Source organism: Phoxinus phoxinus (genome assembly GCF_949152265.1).
Source record: "Phoxinus phoxinus genome assembly, chromosome: 15".
Lineage (NCBI taxonomy): Eukaryota > Metazoa > Chordata > Actinopteri > Cypriniformes > Leuciscidae > Phoxinus > Phoxinus phoxinus.
This window is the reverse complement of record NC_136890.1, coordinates 28455707-28473835: the sequence shown is the minus strand read 5'-3', so window position 1 is coordinate 28473835 and position 18129 is coordinate 28455707. Positions and strand designations below refer to the sequence as shown.

Sequence of the window (18129 nt, the reverse complement as noted above, 5' to 3'; positions counted from 1 at the left end):
AAAAAAATCGATAGATTACTATAACATGTAATATGCCCGCGCATAACGTCAGTTGTTTTTACAAATTTGCAGTTTTGTAGTTTACACGGAGACAATAAATAACAATATAGTTCTAAAAATGTATCTAAATATAGAATAGCAGAGTTTAGACCATAAACAACTATAATGAAAACGCCACAGAGAAATTATATCGCTGGAATCATTTACAGATATTTTTTTTTTTCAACTGATGAATGATAAAAACATTGACAGCCAATCAGAATCAATCCTGCTTTAAAGAGCTGAAGCATTTACAGCAGTGCGTGCTTACAATAAACATAACGATATCGTGAGTTGGTGTGGACACTAATCATTATAATCATTGTTATATCGCTATAGTTCTTGCACTTTGAAACCCGTTTTCAAAAGTTTGCATTTTCAGGGCCCCAAAACGCTGTTGTTGTGTAAATCGACGACGAAAACACATAAAAAGTTTTCTGTTTTTTTGTTGAAAACAGTGTTGTCAATGGCCCCTAAAATTGAACGAATTCAAAATATTCATAAAAACTACAATAGTATCTGACTGAACGATACTAAAATAACACTGATTTTATTATAGCAAGAAATTAAATGTTAAATGGCAATAATATTGATTGTTTAAAATTCTGCATGCATGCAGATAAAACCATATATAGGGGCAGTTTACACGACACCATTTTCAACTAAAATCGGAAACATTTTATGCGTTTCTGCCGTTGATTTACACGACGTCACGCGCATGCGAATTACATGTTCAGTCTATATGCGCGTAGTTTTTTCACAAAGTGACATCGCCGACTACTGGCCTGGCATGAATAATACAGCATTTTTAAATATCCGTGTGAACGGGCTCATTTTGACAACGTTGTCGGCCGTATTGGAAAAATGCAAAGGAAAAACTTTTCCTTTTTAGTACATCATTGTTGTGTAAACGTACCCATATTTTATCTGCAATGTTGAGACATGTGCCATGCAGATAAACTATGCTATGAGGAAACACAAAAACAAGATAGTAAACCCATTTGATTTATTATAACATATGCAAAACTGTCAAGATGATATTCAAAATCAAAGAGTTCATTCCATAATAAATACAAAATAAAAATATCCAAAATAACATACAAAAAAAAAATCACAGTTTTAAAGACTATTTTATCCATGTACCAAAAGAACCAAAATGCAAATGCAGAGTTCATGAATATTTCTGGGTTTGTCGTTTCTCTGCACTCTAGATTTATCCGGTCCTCCTTAACAGCCAGGCCTTCATGGTTCAGGAGGAGATGTCCACCACACACTTGATATAGATCGTGTCATCCTTGCAGTAGGCGTGCTTAGGCGACCTCAATTTCCCCAGAGGGAAGAAGAGGGGACACCCGCTGGCCACATTCATCTCTGAGACGGGCCGGTGGAAAGAAGCAGAGGAGAGGTCGGGACGGAAAGCGTCGATGACGTGCTCCTTCTGGTTCTGATCTATGAAAAAGAACGTTACCTGCCAGGAACATGCAGGAGAAGTCAGTGGAAGGTCATGGAAAATGCTGATGCCACATGATTGAGGAACCAAAGCAGAAGCCACTATTAAAGGGGTCATATCACACATTTACTATTTCATTCTTTGTCCTGAGGTGCACTTAGTAAGGGTCTTTTGCACCATAAACAGTTTAATTTCGTTTTTCATGACCCTTTTCCACTCTCTCATACCCTTTAAGAAATTTCAAGCCATTAAAATTTTTATCTTTAATGTGAAATTTTGAACTGCCCGATCATTCAATAGCAGAATAAACGTAGACGTGCACGTAAACGTGCAATGCGCTGTCAAACGGGTCAAATCACACTAAAAAATAATAATAATAATAATAATTTGACCCAAAAAGTATTACCTATAAACCAGAATAGAAGTGTAAATATATATAACATAAATAAGTAAAGTGGCAGTGATGTATGTCTTCATATTTGGTGTACTAAACATGCACACATGAGATATTAATGCACTTCAGTGCTCAGTGTGCTGTCCTCTTGAGTCTAACATAATGATGCTCATTTTACAATGACAATCACTACAAAACAGAAGAAGGACAGTTCAATGTGAACAGCATTTTAATCGATTTGTTTGGCCTGGGACTTATGGACAGTTATTTTAATATTCTTTATATACTGTATACAATACTGTGCAGACACGTTGGTATTTTCACCAGAAAAAAACATGGTTTTAAGCCAGTTATTAATAACTTTTTCTGTTGGGTGTCAGTTGGAAATATCAGTTTACATATCCAAACATTCCTTTTGCCATTTATTGTAATAATCCAGTGAGATGTGTGTATGCACGAGGAGTCTGACAGCAGCCGGTATGATCCACACTGAGATCTGATCTCACCATCGAGTCCATCTGGGATTACATGAAGAAACGGATTTTAGAGACGTTGCCACAGTTCTTCTGGATTCAGTCTGTCTCCATTTCTTCTGTTTCCTCATGTAATCCCAGACAGCTGATGATGGCGAGATCAGATCTCCGTGTGGATTTATCTGTTGTCAGACTCCTTGTACTTACAGAAATCGCACTGGATTATTATAATTAATGACAAAAGGAATGTTTGGAAATGCAAACTGGTATTTGCTACTGACACACTACAGCGAAATATATAAATAACTGGCTTACAACCATTTTTTGGGGGGTGAAAATACTTTTGCACGTTTGATATTTATTTAATGATTAAACTTTACATTGATCACTCGCCAGTTCCTGCCTCCTTCTTCCCTGAACTTTGAACTAAAATGTAACAATATACTACTATAGTATTTATAATATTTTAAATAAGCTTTTATATTTTCAGTTTTTTATGTGATTTTGCCATTTTTTTATTTCCGTTATAGTAATTTTACAATTTCAACTTTCACTTATTTTCACTTATTTTATTTTTAAGTCTACTCTTTTTTTTATTTATATATTTATTTCAGCTTTATTTCAATAAACAAAAAACAACTTTTAATAGTTTGATTTTAGTTAACAAAAACAACGCTGCTTTTGGATCTAGATAAAAAAGATAATATAATCTAAAAGATAATCTATCTAGGTAATATTTTTTGTACTGAAGAAAAAAAGCCAGCTATTGAAATGAATGCAGGGACTGGTTCAATTTGGATTCAATCTTGCAAACTCTAAGTGATAGAATTTTTTTTAAAGTGTGGTAACACATTACAATAAGCTCATTAACTAGCATTGTGCGAAATATTTATACTGCATTAACATTTGTTAAAAAAAAAAGATCATGTTAGTTCACAGTGCATTAACTAATGTTAATATGATACTCATGTTAATGCTTTTGATCTTATAAATGTATTAGTAAATGTGTAAATTAACATCAGATTAATAAATTCTGTAGAAATATTGTTCAATCTTAAAGGGGTGGTTCAGGATTTTGGACATCGGACCTCATTTTCAAGTTAGCCTAGTTGTTATTCATCAGTGGAGACAGTTTTCAAAAATGTTCATCCAGTCCTTCCAGTTGCTTAGTTCGCCGATGCTAGGCTAGCGCGAGTCAACGGTATAAGCTAGCCTGCCATTAAAAACTGTTTTACCCACTCCACAGTACACCAAAAGCAAATAAATTATAACGCCAGACTGTCGATGTAAATGTCTATTGAGAGAATAATGTTAGAAATCAAACTACCCTTTCATTGCATTGCAATAGTTACACTTTGTTGCCTGTATTTATTAGCACAGTCTACAGCAGCGGCGGACTGATATTAAGTTACCTAGGCAACCGAGAGAGTCTCCACATGACGCAAGTGTGTTTACCTGCCGCTGACACTCATCACTACAGAAGCAGAGGATATTTCACTAAGAAATCAACATAGGACTATGGCCACGTTTGAAAGCCATGCCAATGTTTCAGACTTTGGAGACGAGGAATGCGTTTTATTCAACGAACCGTAACTTACATGTATGAGCCGGAATACACAGACGAAGAACTAATCGAGATGGATGCTAAAAGGGCAGAAATTGAACTGTAACGTTACCTCCACTAACGTTGTCATTGTCATTCTATCAGTTATGAAAGGGACTAGCTTCATAGATAGCTAAAGTAGCCTAACAAAAGTTATTACCTGTTCATCTGCTGTTGGTGCATATGGAAAGTGACTTATGAACGTTTCGATGATGGGGGTTTTCAAAGTCGTCTGGTCTAAAATAATCACTACAAATTCGCAACTTTAATAGTCTCTGCCGGTGTCTCGTTGTCCAAGCCAGCAGAAAGAAGTCACAGTTGGTTCCTTTCTGGGTCTCTCAATGGAAATTTGTGGAAACTTTTTGCATGACCATCTATTTGGTTTATTTTTACAATTTCGAAATGCACAACGAATCACCATGTTGCCAATTCCTTAGTTTACAATCAAATGTTTTTCAATATCGTTGTTCATGGCTACTACTAGCTAGCTAGACGTCCCGTCTGTAGTGCGCGCTTCTGTTCTGTTTACTTTTCGGCGCAGTACTACTAACCGGAGCAAAGTAAAATTCCGCCGCTGCTGAGAAACTAGTTCCTGTAAATGTAATGCGATCATTGAGATGTAAGAGTACCGGTAGTTTGATTTCTAACATTATTCTCTCAATAGACATTTACATCGACAGTCTGGCGTTATAATTTATTTGCTTTTGGTGTACTGTGGAGTGGGTAAAACAGTTTTTAATGGCAGGCTAGCTTATACCGTTGACTCGCGCTAGCCTAGCATCGGCGAACTAAGCAACTGGAAGGACTGGATGAACATTTTTGAAAACTGTCTCCACTGATGAATAACAACTAGGCTAACTTGAAAATGAGGTCCGATGTCCAAAATCCCGAACCACCCCTTTAATTTACGTTAACTAATGTTAACAAATGAAACCTAACCTTATTGTAAAGTGTTATCCAACACGTCTTGTACGACTAGTCTTGTTTTGAGTTCTTAAATTTGCGGTATAATTCCATAGTACATCAATGCTTTTCTATTTCAAAAGATCAAGGATAATTTGATTCCTCATGATATGACTCATTTAATGTATGAATTCAGCATAAACAACAACACGTGTGTATAAAGCGATTGATTAATTCATTGATTGACAGCTTGATTACAGCGGTTTACCTTGTGTCTGAACGGCCATGAGAGAATGGGGTCATATTCTCCTTTCATTATAACAAAGAAAAGAGAGATGTGCGTTCCCTTTCCAACCCCATCTCCGTTCAAATAGAGCCGCATGCACACTTTAAATCCATACCTGGCGGTGTAGAAAGCTGAAAAACAAAGCATTGTCATCTTTATGTGAAGCGTGATGGGCTTTAGTTAAACTCTTAAAAATAGCAGCGGATAACCAGAGAGCTTCTTTCATCTCAAAAAATCAAACGTGTGGCTTCCTTTTGCTGACTGTTGTATTGGCGGAACAGTTATTCTGATATCCTATTCTGTAATGACGGGAAAGAAAACAAGTCAATGAAATTACCTTCAGTTGTTCTCTTTCAGTCTTTCTCTTTCTCCGTCTTCCTGTCTATTACAGTTGTGTTCACACAGACACATGCCCACTGGGCAAACAACCCCATTTCAGTCTTTATAACTGCTCCACATTTGATTTTTTTTTTTGCTTTCCCTTTCGCTGGTACCAACTCAATTTTTTCAGCACTGGTCTTAAGAATGAGCATCGATTCTACCTCAATACACGATAACAACTAACAATCATTCAACGCAGCTCTCCTGATGAGTCCAGTCTGATGCATTAAAGTATTCAGTGCTGGCAAAACTGTTTTGCTTCGGCACAGAAGTGAGGGAGTCTGTGATTGTCAATAATATATATCGATTACGTCAACTGAAACTGCAAATGGAACATGCTTGGGAAAATAAGGCCCAGGGGAAGATTTTCCTGAATCACAGCGTAGATGCAGGCCTGTTCCTTACACAATCTATCATATTATTTGGAATATGATGCAGAGTTCATATCAACCCAAACCCATAGTCACCATCTACCTTCATTATATAAAAGAGTAGTGTCGCCCTAATCCCTGAACAAATTCCTTTAATTAAACCAAAAATATACAGCGCTTCCAGTGTAGTCTGATTCATAAACAGATTATTTTTGAGCCAATTCTTTTAAAGAAACACTTTAAAAACTCACAAATTACCATTTGAATCAGTCTTATGTACCTTTCGCTTAATGAATATATATATATATATATATATATATATATATATATATATATATATATATATATATACATACATAAAACATAATTGATATAATATATAAAACTGTATAAAAAATCTGGTAAAAGATGTGCACATACATAATTGTGTATATATTTTTATATATTATATAAATAATATACATTTAGTAATATATATATACATACCGGTATACATAATATTAAATATATATTATTTATATAAAAGAACACACAAAAGAATAAATTAATACAGATTTCCCAATTCAAGTTGATTTACATACCGGTAGATTGCAGGAATTTTTTGTATTTTTTATATATATATAATATATATATAAAGTGTTTGTTCGATCTTTATATATTTTATATACAGTCATGGTCAGAATTAATGGCACCCCTGGTAAATATGATCAAAACTGGCTGTAAAAAATAAATCTGCATTGTTTACCCTTTTGATTAAATACATTTCTATATATAAAATAATATTGTGTGTGTGTATATATATATATAATTATAATTATTAATATTATAATATAATTTTTATTTTTTATTTTTTATAAAAGATGTATATATAGAGAGAGTTTTGTATATTTTTATATAAATAATATAAATGTAGTATTATATATACATAATATTAAATATATATATTAATATAAATTAATACAGATTTCCCAATTCAAGTTGATTTTGATTCAAAGCTATGTGTATATAATATATATATATAATAGCAATATATATACCGGTATATATATAGTAATATATATATTGCTTTGAATCAAAAATCTGTATTCATTTTTTCTTCTTTTAGAAGAAAGTAAGTCATACGTATCTGTCAATAAAGACGATGTTTATTTTTGGATGAACTCTCCCATTAAGAGCAGTGCAGGAGACGTGTGCTTTGGTACCTGGCGAGTACTGACTGATCTTCTGGCCGCTGGCAGCCTCTCTCAGACTCTGGCTGACATCACACAAGCGCCAGAGGAAGGTGCCATCATACGAGACGTCCTGCTGGGCGCTGATACACTGCTGCAATGAAGTGATGCGAATGTCTTTCCTGACCAGCCTCTGCTGCAGCTCGGCTACCTAAAACGTGATGGAAAACCATTATCATAGATGAATCACACAAAGGTACAGATTGGCTCACTGCAAAAGCATAAAATTAATGTATCATAATGGACCTTCAGAGCTGGTGCCTTGTGCGAGACACTTCGAAACACACCACAGAACGAGATAGCTGCATCCTATTAGACACGTTCTTTTTTTCTCGACAGCACTTGGAGAACTGTCACACAAATCTATTTTCTACCACTCACTCCCCTCTCATCCATACTTCAACTTATCTCTTCATTTTCAGCACTTCAGGAGTGTCATCTCAGCTCCTGCGTGTTAAATAACCCCTCCAGGTCGAGCGACAGAACACAGCCATAATCATTTGTTATGAGCATAGGGACAAATACATTATCATTCAGACCCCCAAAAAACGAATACCTTTGTTAGTTTTATGCGAGTTCTTATTCAAACCGTGAATTATGCGACCCAGAGGCTACAAATAAAAAACACATCACAGGAAACAAATGTTTTCCAAACATTCCTATATAGCATTTTAGCTCTTTTGTAACAGACACATTCATTAGCGCCAACCATATTGCAGATTCACAGCATGAGATCAATGCCTAGTTAACTGCAGGACACATCAAAGTAATTCAATCTGTTGTTGCTATTTACACACAGTGGAAAGCAAGGGCTTTGATTTTGATAATCCAGGATGGAAATAATGTGATATCAGGGTTGTGCACCTTTCAGAAGTGAATTGAATTCCTGACATTTGAAATGAGGTAGCAGGATGCAGAATTGTTATTTGATTTTTAATTTAGATAGAATTCAAATAAAATGAAATTCCGTACGAATTACCCATAAACATGTTATCATACACACAGCATATGAGTTATTTCCAGAAACGTTAGATGGCATTAATTATGTTAAGGGAAATTTGTTTATATCTATTTTTCATTATCAAAGGAATCAAATTAAGATTTTTTTTAAAATCTGAAAACAATGTAATGGAAATTTTGTGGAGATGTATGACATTTTATGAATTATTTTGATAATGCTGAACTTAGTTTTAAGAAATACACTACAGTTAAAAAGTTTTATTTTGAAAGAAATTAATACTTTTATTCAGCAAGGACGCATTCAATTGTTCACTTAATCGCATCAAAATGTTTACTTACTCTTTACATTTAGCTACTTCTGTATTACAGAAATGCTACTACAGCCACTGTAATTTCTTGAACAAGAATATGTGGATGTCAGAGCCACTTATTTTTATTTTTGAAATCACAATGAACAGTTTGCATATTTAGAGAATGTTGGGGTAGGTTTATAAATGATTTACCTTACAAATCTGATGAAACGGCGCACATTGTGTTCCCAGATGAACGTTATAGGCAACCCAAACTCACAGCATATGCAGAGATGGAGTTTGAGACGCACTCCGCGCATATAAATGATAACAGTTCATGTGGAGCAGCATTTACTGTGAACCGAGCCGCTCTGGGACGCACATAACCTACACACATGTGAATAATTAAAGCGCATATATATTAAACCTGCAGGGCATGTATTTATTTAACTGAATCGCAGCCTTTGTGAATGAACAATAGCACTATGCTATTGTATGGTTTTTAAATGGTTTTAATAAATTGTGCAGGCTAAGAAAACGGTCTAGTAATGCATCTCATGGACTCTTGTTATACAAGAATTTATTTTGTCATACAATCTCTAAAAGTTCCTCAGAAGTTAAAAATCTGCTTTCTTCTTTAAAAAAGAAAAACGCTCATGATAAAAACCTAATGGCATTTTAACAAAACCATTTAAAGGTAAACATTTCTATACAATCAATGTCATGAAAAATAACTTTTGAAATACTTACTTTGGTTTCCAAGTGCTCAATGATCTGCTGACTGTTGTCATTGTCCCTCTCCAGTGCAATAACACTGAGCTGCGTCTTCTCCACCTCCCTGTTCAAAGCCGAGATGATGTTCTCCATAACCTGCACTCTCTGCTGTATGGCGTCCAGTTGCTGGCCAACAGCAAGCTCAACCTGGTCATCGTGGAGGCTGAAGGCCTTATCGCTCACTCCTGGATCTCCTTCGTCGGTCTCAATCTCACCCTCAACCGGAGAAGCGAGGGATGCACAACACTGTCCAGGCTGAAGAAAATCAGGGCTTTCGTGTTGGCCTCGCTCAGCTGGGGAACTCACGGTGCGCTGAAGAGTCCTGGTCACGTCCAAGAGAAGCTGTAGATGGCCCACGTGGCTGCAAGACTCGTGGTCTTTTACTTTGTCTGCATAACCCTGCAATAAAGCGTTGCAGTAAAACATTGTATCATTCCACCACTACACACAAACACTAATATATAAATATATAATCATAAAATAATATTTGTATCGAAATGTAATGGAAATTGTTTTCAGAGAATAGGCATATGTTTTCAAAGAATATATTAATTTATATTTATTTATTGTAAGTTTTTTTGTTACACTATTGTCAAATTTTGTTTATTTTTTTAAACACAAATTGAACAAAACTTTTTACTTCTATGATTGAACCCCCAAGTATAATAATCCACTTAAATTTATAGCATATCCTTTTTCTGCAAAATATTAGTTTTCTCTATTTTTGCTCAAATTAGAAGGGTCCATTTAAGCTCAATTTAACATGTATTTATTTGTAAGTACTTTTCACAATAATTATTGTTCCAAATAGCCATACAACCCAACTGAACATGAATAAAAAATATAAAAAAATCACTCAAGCTCTTTGTGGACCTCATATAACCACCCTTGGCCCCTGGGGATCCCACATTTAGAAAAATGTTACATTCATATATACATTTTAAATGTGACTTAAATGTCCAAAAGTTTCTGCTCAATATAAAACTTTTGTTCCACAAAATGATATAGAACATCTTAAATGAACTTAATTAACATCAGTTACTGTTATTAAAAGACCAACCTTAAAAGGACAACCAACGTCTGAGAAAATGCATGGCTCTTTCTTTTTTGAGCTGCCCGAGTGATTATTCTACAAAGGAAACAGAAATCTTTTTTAGAATTGTACATGCAATTTTTCAATATTCAGTGATCCACCAAAGCCAGCTGTTCTATACCTTTTGCCGTTTATCTGCCTTAGCCGTCTTCTTATCGCTTGAACTGGGACATACATGCTTCTGTGAAGAAATTAGGAAAGTCACTTGCACTAGCTACAGTGATGAAAGTTCACAAACAGTTTTGTCCCACAAACTTTCCAAACCATCTTATTAAGACTTTATCTTAATTTGAGGCGAGAAACACATTGCATTTGAAGATATCTTGACTAATGTGTTTTGCGTTTGATGCTTGATGTCTAAATTCACAGGCTTTCTGTTTTTTTTCCCCCTCCTTTTTATTCCTTTAATCTGTCCCGGAGTGCAGGTCCCGATGGGCGAAATAGAAAAAAAAGACCAGTAATATGGGACAGCAGTAAACACTGGAGACTCCGTCTGTGGCTTAAAACCGAGCCATGGGGCTTCAAGCAAGGGCACGCTGACCCAAAACCACTCTAGATACATGAACGAGCCAGAATATCTTGCACTTTGGGCCTATTTGAACATATCGCCTATGTATCATACATATTATTTCCACAAATATATACTGTATATATCTGTATGTTTAAGTTGAGAAAGAATCTATATCAAACATATCACTGAATAAAGCATTTTCTTGGTCTGTTTTTATTATTTATTGTTTTCCAGTAAAATATCCAAGCATTGTTCAAGAACAAGATTATACAGAGCTCCTAAAGGGACATGGTGATGGGAAAACAATATGAGATGGGAATAAAACATATATTTCAAAACTTTTGCGTTCCCCAATAAACTTTGCATTCACTCGAAAAAGAAAATTTTCAGAAAATCCCCTGAGAAAATTTGTGTTAGCTTGCAAAACTTTTTTACGGATCTACTAAACCTAAAGGGACATGGTGGTGGAAAAAATATGAGATGGGAGGAAAAAATATATTTCAAAACTTTTGCAGTCACTCGCAAAACTTTTGCATTCCCCCAAGAAACATTGCGTTTGTTCGCAAAACTTTTGCATTCCCCTAAGAAACATTGCGTTTGTTCGCAAAACTTTTGCATTCCCCCAAGAAACATTGCGTTTGTTCGCAAAACTTTTGCATTCCCCCAAGAAACATTGCGTTTGTTCGCAAAACTTTTGCATTCCCCCAAGAAACATTGCGTTTGTTCGCAAAACTTTTGCATTCCCCCAAGGAACATTGCGTTTGTTCGCGAAACTGTTGCGTTCCGTTGAGAAACATTGCGTTTGTTCGCGAAACTGTTGCGTTCCGCTGAGAAACATTGCGTTTGTTCGCGAAACTTTTGCATTCCCCCAAGAAACATTGCGTTTGTTCGCGAAACTTTTGCATTCCCCCAAGAAACATTGCGTTTGTTCGCGAAACTTTTGCGTTCCCCTGAGAGACATTGCGTTTGTTCGCAAAACTTTTGCGTTCCCCTGAGAAACATTGCGTTTGTTTCGCAAAACTTTTGCGTTCCCCTGAGAAACATTGCGTTTGTTCGCAAAACTTTTGCGTTCCCCTGAGAAACATTGCGTTTGTTCGCAAAACTTTTGCGTTCCCCTGAGAAACATTGCGTTTGTTCGCAAAACTTTTGCATTCCCCCAAGAAACATTGCGTTTGTTCGCAAAACTTTTGCATTCCCCAAGGAACATTGCGTTTGTTCGCGAAACTGTTGCGTTCCGTTGAGAAACATTGCGTTTGTTCGCGAAACTGTTGCGTTCCGCTGAGAAACATTGCGTTTGTTCGCGAAACTTTTGCATTCCCCCAAGAAACATTGCGTTTGTTCGCGAAACTTTTGCATTCCCCCAAGAAACATTGCGTTTGTTCGCGAAACTTTTGCGTTCCCCTGAGAGACATTGCGTTTGTTCGCAAAACTTTTGCGTTCCCCTGAGAAACATTGCGTTTGTTTCGCAAAACTTTTGCGTTCCCCTGAGAAACATTGCGTTTGTTCGCAAAACTTTTGCATTCCCCTGAGAAACATTGCGTTTGTTCGCGAAACTTTTGCGTTCCTCTGAGAAACATCGCGTTTGTTCGCAAAAATTTTGCGTTCCCCTGAGAAATATTGTGTTTGTTCGCAAAACCTTTGCGCTCCCTTGAGAAATTTGGCGTTCGTTCGCAAAACTTTTGAATTCCCCTGAGAAATTTTGCGTTTTCTCGCAAAAATTTTGAATTCCCCTGAGAAACTTTGCTTTCATAAATTTCACATTTTTCAATCACCATGTTCTTTTAGGAACTTTTTTTTTTTCAAATTTTAGGCATAAATCTAACCAAATGTAGTAAGGTTTATGCTTAAAACAATATAGCAGTAAAAGAAAAACTATTGTCTTAATTCTTAATATTGTACAATTATCTTATTCTAAGAATATAAATACATATTTACTGTAGATAAACAGTTTTTTTTTTAGTGTATACTACTAGTGTATACTATACAATGATCATTTTCTAAGCTTACCTGGAGTTCTCTCGGTGTCAGGACACCAGCACAAGAGGAACATGTGGTCTTGTTGTTGGGACAGCCCCTCTCCAGATGCGTGGCCAGTGTCTTCCTCTGCACCATTATGCCACAGCCAATATTGCAAGGGATCAGGGCATACTCACATTGACTCTGATGGTCCTGTTAAATGAGTAATTGAGCATATTAAAGGGATAATTCAACTATAATGTAAACTTTATTGAAATCATTGTGAACATGTATGCTTTTTTCTTTGGAAATTTTTTCATCCAAAAATCTTCATGCTGCTCTTTTAAATACAAGGACAGTTCATAATGAAAATTCCTATAAAAAAAAAACACACACCATAAAACCATAAAAGCACCACTCCGAGAAACATGCCAGTTCAATTTTAGTAAATAATTTTTGGTCTGTTCCTCACAGAGTTATTGTTTGTCTTTAGCCTTGCACACACTATTTTTTTATGTTCCAGTAATGGTGTTTTTGCCAGTTCTACAACTTGGTGGTTACAATAACTTGTCGTCGCTATATGAAAAAAAGCTTGAAGATTCTTCAAAACATCTGAGTTTATTTTCTACTGCAGAAAATATAATAATAACAGCGTACAGTGAATGAGTAAAAAATTGACAGAAGTTTCATATTCTGGAGAACTATTCCAATAAGCAACTATGATTACTACAAATTAGATAATGCTACTTTATTTCCATACACTTAATGAACCTCTACAACCATAACCTCTAAAAAGCACAACCTACATGTTTCTATTTTAATAGGGAGCTTGTGAACAATATTCTCAAAAGGCTTTCAGACTCTCTTGAGTACAGAAAGAAGGTAGAAACACAAAAGGCTTCCATTAGGCAGCCATGAGGGTCGAAGTCATCGAAATTTCTACAGTCTCCACGCGACAAAACACTGACCTCTAAAAGTTGCACACAAGGCTTTTCAAACCCTAAAGTATGAGTTTATTATTGTTCTATCAGACTGAGGATTGATTCACTACGCTGGACAACATCTGCACAACAGCTATATGATTAATGACTTAATGGCTGGTTTATGTAATGAAATGACCACAAAGCTACCATAGGATTCCCGTAAAACAGCATCTTGTGGTTGTAACAAAGTATGACTGCCTGCCAACTAGTTTCAACGAGTTCCTATGATTTAACAATGTGATAACAGAAGTTGCTAATGTGATCAATAAAAGCCCCATAATCCACATTGATTTTGACTCAGCCAAGTGTAAAAGACATTTGAGAGCATTACAGTGTTCCCGATAGCTTTGTAGGTTTTACATGAATGTTTACCAGCCCGTTAACAGCCCTGATCTCTGGTCTTACATAAATTAACTCGATGTTTTAATCTAAAGTGCAGTGGAAAGCGCTAGACTTTATCTGACGGCTCGGGAAGTGGTTCAAAAGCATGATCTTCACATCAGGACCTGAGAAGCTCAGAAAAGCATTTCATGTGCACACCATTTAGAAGAAAATCTCATAAATTGAATAAAGCCTTGATCATTGACCTGATTACACACTGTAAAGTGCATTAAAGATTCATATACGACTAACTCAGTGCATGCAGATATACAATAAAGAGTATCTATAATCTTATCATGAATTAGTATGACAGCGAGCATCTAACAAAAAACAGAAAAGTACCTCAAAGTCCTTCAGGGTGCTTCTCCAGGGGCAGCCTTGGTTAGCACAGTGAACTTTCAGATCCAAAATTTCTTTATTGATAGCCGCATCATTGAAGAACTGCAGAGGGGAAATGATGATAACTTTCCAAAAAATGTGTCATGATTCTTCCACTGTCTAAAACCATACTTTGACATATAGCCTTCATAAGAAATGTGAATGTAAACACATTCACTATTACCGGTACATTTGGGTGAGGACATAAATCACATAAGATATATATATATATAGATAGATAGATAGATAGATAGATATAGATAGATAGATAGATAGATAGATAGATAGATAGATAGATAGTTAGATAGATAGATAAATAAAAAAATGTTGCTTACTTGGTCAAGAGTCAGTAGTACACTAGTGTCACTCTCAACACTGGAATCTTCTTCTTTACACTTTGTGCACACAAGGTCCTTGTTGTTTCTGTATGAAATTGAAGCATTTATTAATGACATTTCAGGCTACATATACATACCCTCATCCATAGCAATTTACAGTTGATTTACTCACTTTATAAACTAGCTAAGTTCTTTATGTCTCACACACACACATTGTATGGGGACTTTCCATAGAAATAATTATTTTTATACTGTACAAACTGTATACTCTATCCCTAGTTACACTAGCCCTACCCCTAAACCCACCCATCACAGAAAACGTTGTGGATTTTTACACACATATGGCAAGGCACATATTTTCTAAAGGTATAGCACCCATTTGGTAACTTAAGTTAGTCATCGCCCAGTGATCGATTATAAGCCATAATTATTATCATAACATACAATTAGCCTAGTATCAAAACCGAAAATGAAATCAGTGGCCATGGAAGCCATGTGTTGTGTGACAGTGTGTCGTCATGAAACTCGAGCTGTTCTGCCTGGACGATTATCTTACCTGACCAGCCAGTTGACGCACGCGAGGCAGTAGCGGTGACCACACACCGTTTGACGCGCTTTATTCAAGACATTATTACAGTTGCTGCACAAGTACTTCTCTTTAGGGACCTCATCGCAGATGCTCTGAGGAAAACCCGACGGGTACTCGTTCTCACCCGGTGTGGACGAAACCCCGTTTAACGACGGGTCTGAAGCAGCTGATCCAGAAGCCATTGAGCTTTTAAAATGAAATGTCTTTGCCAACAGCACGTTATGATAACATATTGATATATGCTTTTGACTTTTTGGGTATGTACCCACGGACGGTAGAAAAACACCGCGGGGTTCCCCCCTTTCAAACACCCGGAAATATTGCGCTGTTTTTCCGCCCACTTATCAGACACATGCTATTGATCTGGCTGATAATAAACTGAAAAGGCTACAAAATAAGAAGACAAAGGAAAAAAGTGTGGACTTATGGCTAAATTATGAGTAAAAGTGATAAAACCGCATGTAAAAACAGTGTCTGTCTCCTGATAGCCTAGTGAGCATACTAAAACAAAAAGCAGAAGTGCTGTCTAGGTAGCAGCTCACTTGCTTTCTCGACCCCGCCTACAGAGCGTTCATTTACAACGCGTGTTCTGTTCAAAAAGTGAAAACGGTCATCTCTGGTTTTGAGTTAAACTGTTTTTTTTTATTATTATTATTTTTACTTTACACATAGGCCTACCTAAAACCTGTTATGGCATGGAGAAGCTTAAAAGGCTGAAGTCATTTAATTATTCATGATGAACAAATACATGAAAGTGACATTTGCAATGAATCCATTGAACCGATTTACAAAACCAGTCTGTGCGTTAACGATTCGGACTGAATCTAAAACCGAATGAACAACTCTGTGAACCGGTTCGTGATGAGTCGAACCCGAAATCGCGGTGCCATAGCCTATTGAGTATGTGCCAACGATGGCCGTAAAGTCCTGGCTATAGGCAGCTCATAGGTGTTGAGACACAGCCTTTCTCAGAACTTGGCCTCAGTTCACCGTCACATCCGTCAAGACGGAAAGTCCCCATGTGAAAACTACCTGCGGTTCCAATGTGGTGGACACGTTTTTTATTTTTCATGTTCACCCGTGTCTGTTAATCATAAATGGCATGTCGGACGTAGTAGCTACTGTATTCACGTCATAAATTGTAGAGCCATAAAAGAGAGAGAGAGAGAGAGAGAGACAGAGAGAGAGAGAGAGAGATAGAGAGAGAGAGTGAGAGCCTGTATTAGCCTATGCAATAATTCAAGTGTGACGGTCTCATGCTATGTTCTGTTTTGTTCATTATGCTTTGCAAAGCGTCCTTTGTCTCATTTAATGTATATAAACAATAATTCTTATTATTATGATAATAATAGTAATTATTAATATTATTATAGCAATAATATTATCGTGGAGTAGCCTATTTGTCACCATTTAGTCTACGCTACTACTCCATTAAATAAAATCAAGCCTTTGTGCACACCAGTGAACTTTTTATCATCTGCTGTTCATTTCAGTTTGTGAAATGAAGATGAAATAATCCTTAATGAGATTTTGACCAAAAAGTGGAGCTGCTGGTGATAAATAACTCATGCAGTGAGACATTTTCCATGTCATTTATGCTCTGTAGAACTTGTCATGTTTCATCTCTGACCTTCACGCTTGGAGTATTTGACTATACAAATGGCCTAAAGATTATTGATCATGTTAATCATACGAGCAGCATTTCATTTGAACATAGAGTGGAAAAACCCTCAGAAGACTTTATTTACTTTCTACTCAGATAGGAATCTCCCACTTTTATAGCATGCTGCTACAATGTACGGCATGCAAAAAAAGTCATAACAAATCTGCGTATCATGTCGACTGATACTTACAGCGGGTTACAAAAATATTTGTTCACTTCAACCTGTGACGCACTTTAACGCCAAATAAACTTTATGAAAGCTGTAGATAATTGCTGATAAATAGTGAATAATTGTCTGTGAGACGCTATTAGATGGTACAACTGACAGCAGATTAGACGATAAGAGAGTGAGGGAAGGAGAGCAAGAGAGATAATTTTTGCTAAAGAGGCCGGTCGGGGGTTTTCAATATCTGGTTGAGGGGATTAATGACTTGGGTGAAACTATTCACCTCTACAAGGGACATTCCTCACCTCAAATCAATTACTCTGTAATAGGAGAGCAGGGCTATGCTGGCCTGTTTTTCATTAAACAGCGATCACATGAGGGACCAGTGCATCAAAATGACTGCAGCAGGTGCTGGTGAGGAGCCCGAGAGGTTTCCTTGAAAAAGAAGATGTTTGTACCCTCATGAATCACCGTGAGAAGATGCAATCCAATAATACCGAAACCTCATGATGCAAAAGCTTAAAATGCGATGGGCCTTATCGATCTTGCTGTTTGGGCGTCCCCAAAACGACGGGAACAGAGAGGCGGTTTAAGTTTAGGGCAGCGTCTTCTGTAAATCTGTCTGGGTGGAAGACAAGTATGGGTGTTAAGGATATTGGAGGATGGAGTTAAGGAGCCAGATGTGTTTATGGCTTGCTGAGTGTTGAATATCTGAAGTTTTACATCAGCACGCCTCTCGCTTCTGACGCTTCACTTGGTTTTGATTTTGAGTTCTGCTGAGTAGATGCACATCATTCAGTTCCTGCAACGCAACTGCAACTGTTCTTGGAATCTAGACCTGCAGAGTCATTCTCTTACAAACCTTCACCACATACTGTATATAAGAGATATTACTACATGACTGAGTGAATCTCACAA

At 36.5% G+C, this 18129-nt stretch overlaps 1 protein-coding gene across 1 annotated transcript; it reads right to left on the bottom strand.

Annotated features, from left to right (window-relative positions):
• Window positions 1-948: 948 nt before the first annotated feature.
• On the bottom strand, window positions 949-16569 carry traf1 (TNF receptor-associated factor 1). Its single transcript, XM_079636969.1, has 10 exons — window positions 15350-16569; window positions 14791-14878; window positions 14420-14518; window positions 12765-12926; window positions 10368-10427; window positions 10214-10282; window positions 9130-9552; window positions 7103-7280; window positions 5131-5279; window positions 949-1507 (listed from the first exon to the last, which is right to left on the bottom strand). Exons 1-10 carry the CDS (start codon window positions 15562-15564, stop codon window positions 1289-1291), a joined length of 1662 nt encoding a protein of 553 aa, XP_079493095.1. The 5' UTR covers window positions 15565-16569; the 3' UTR covers window positions 949-1288.
• Between the last annotated feature and the right edge of the window lie 1560 nt (window positions 16570-18129).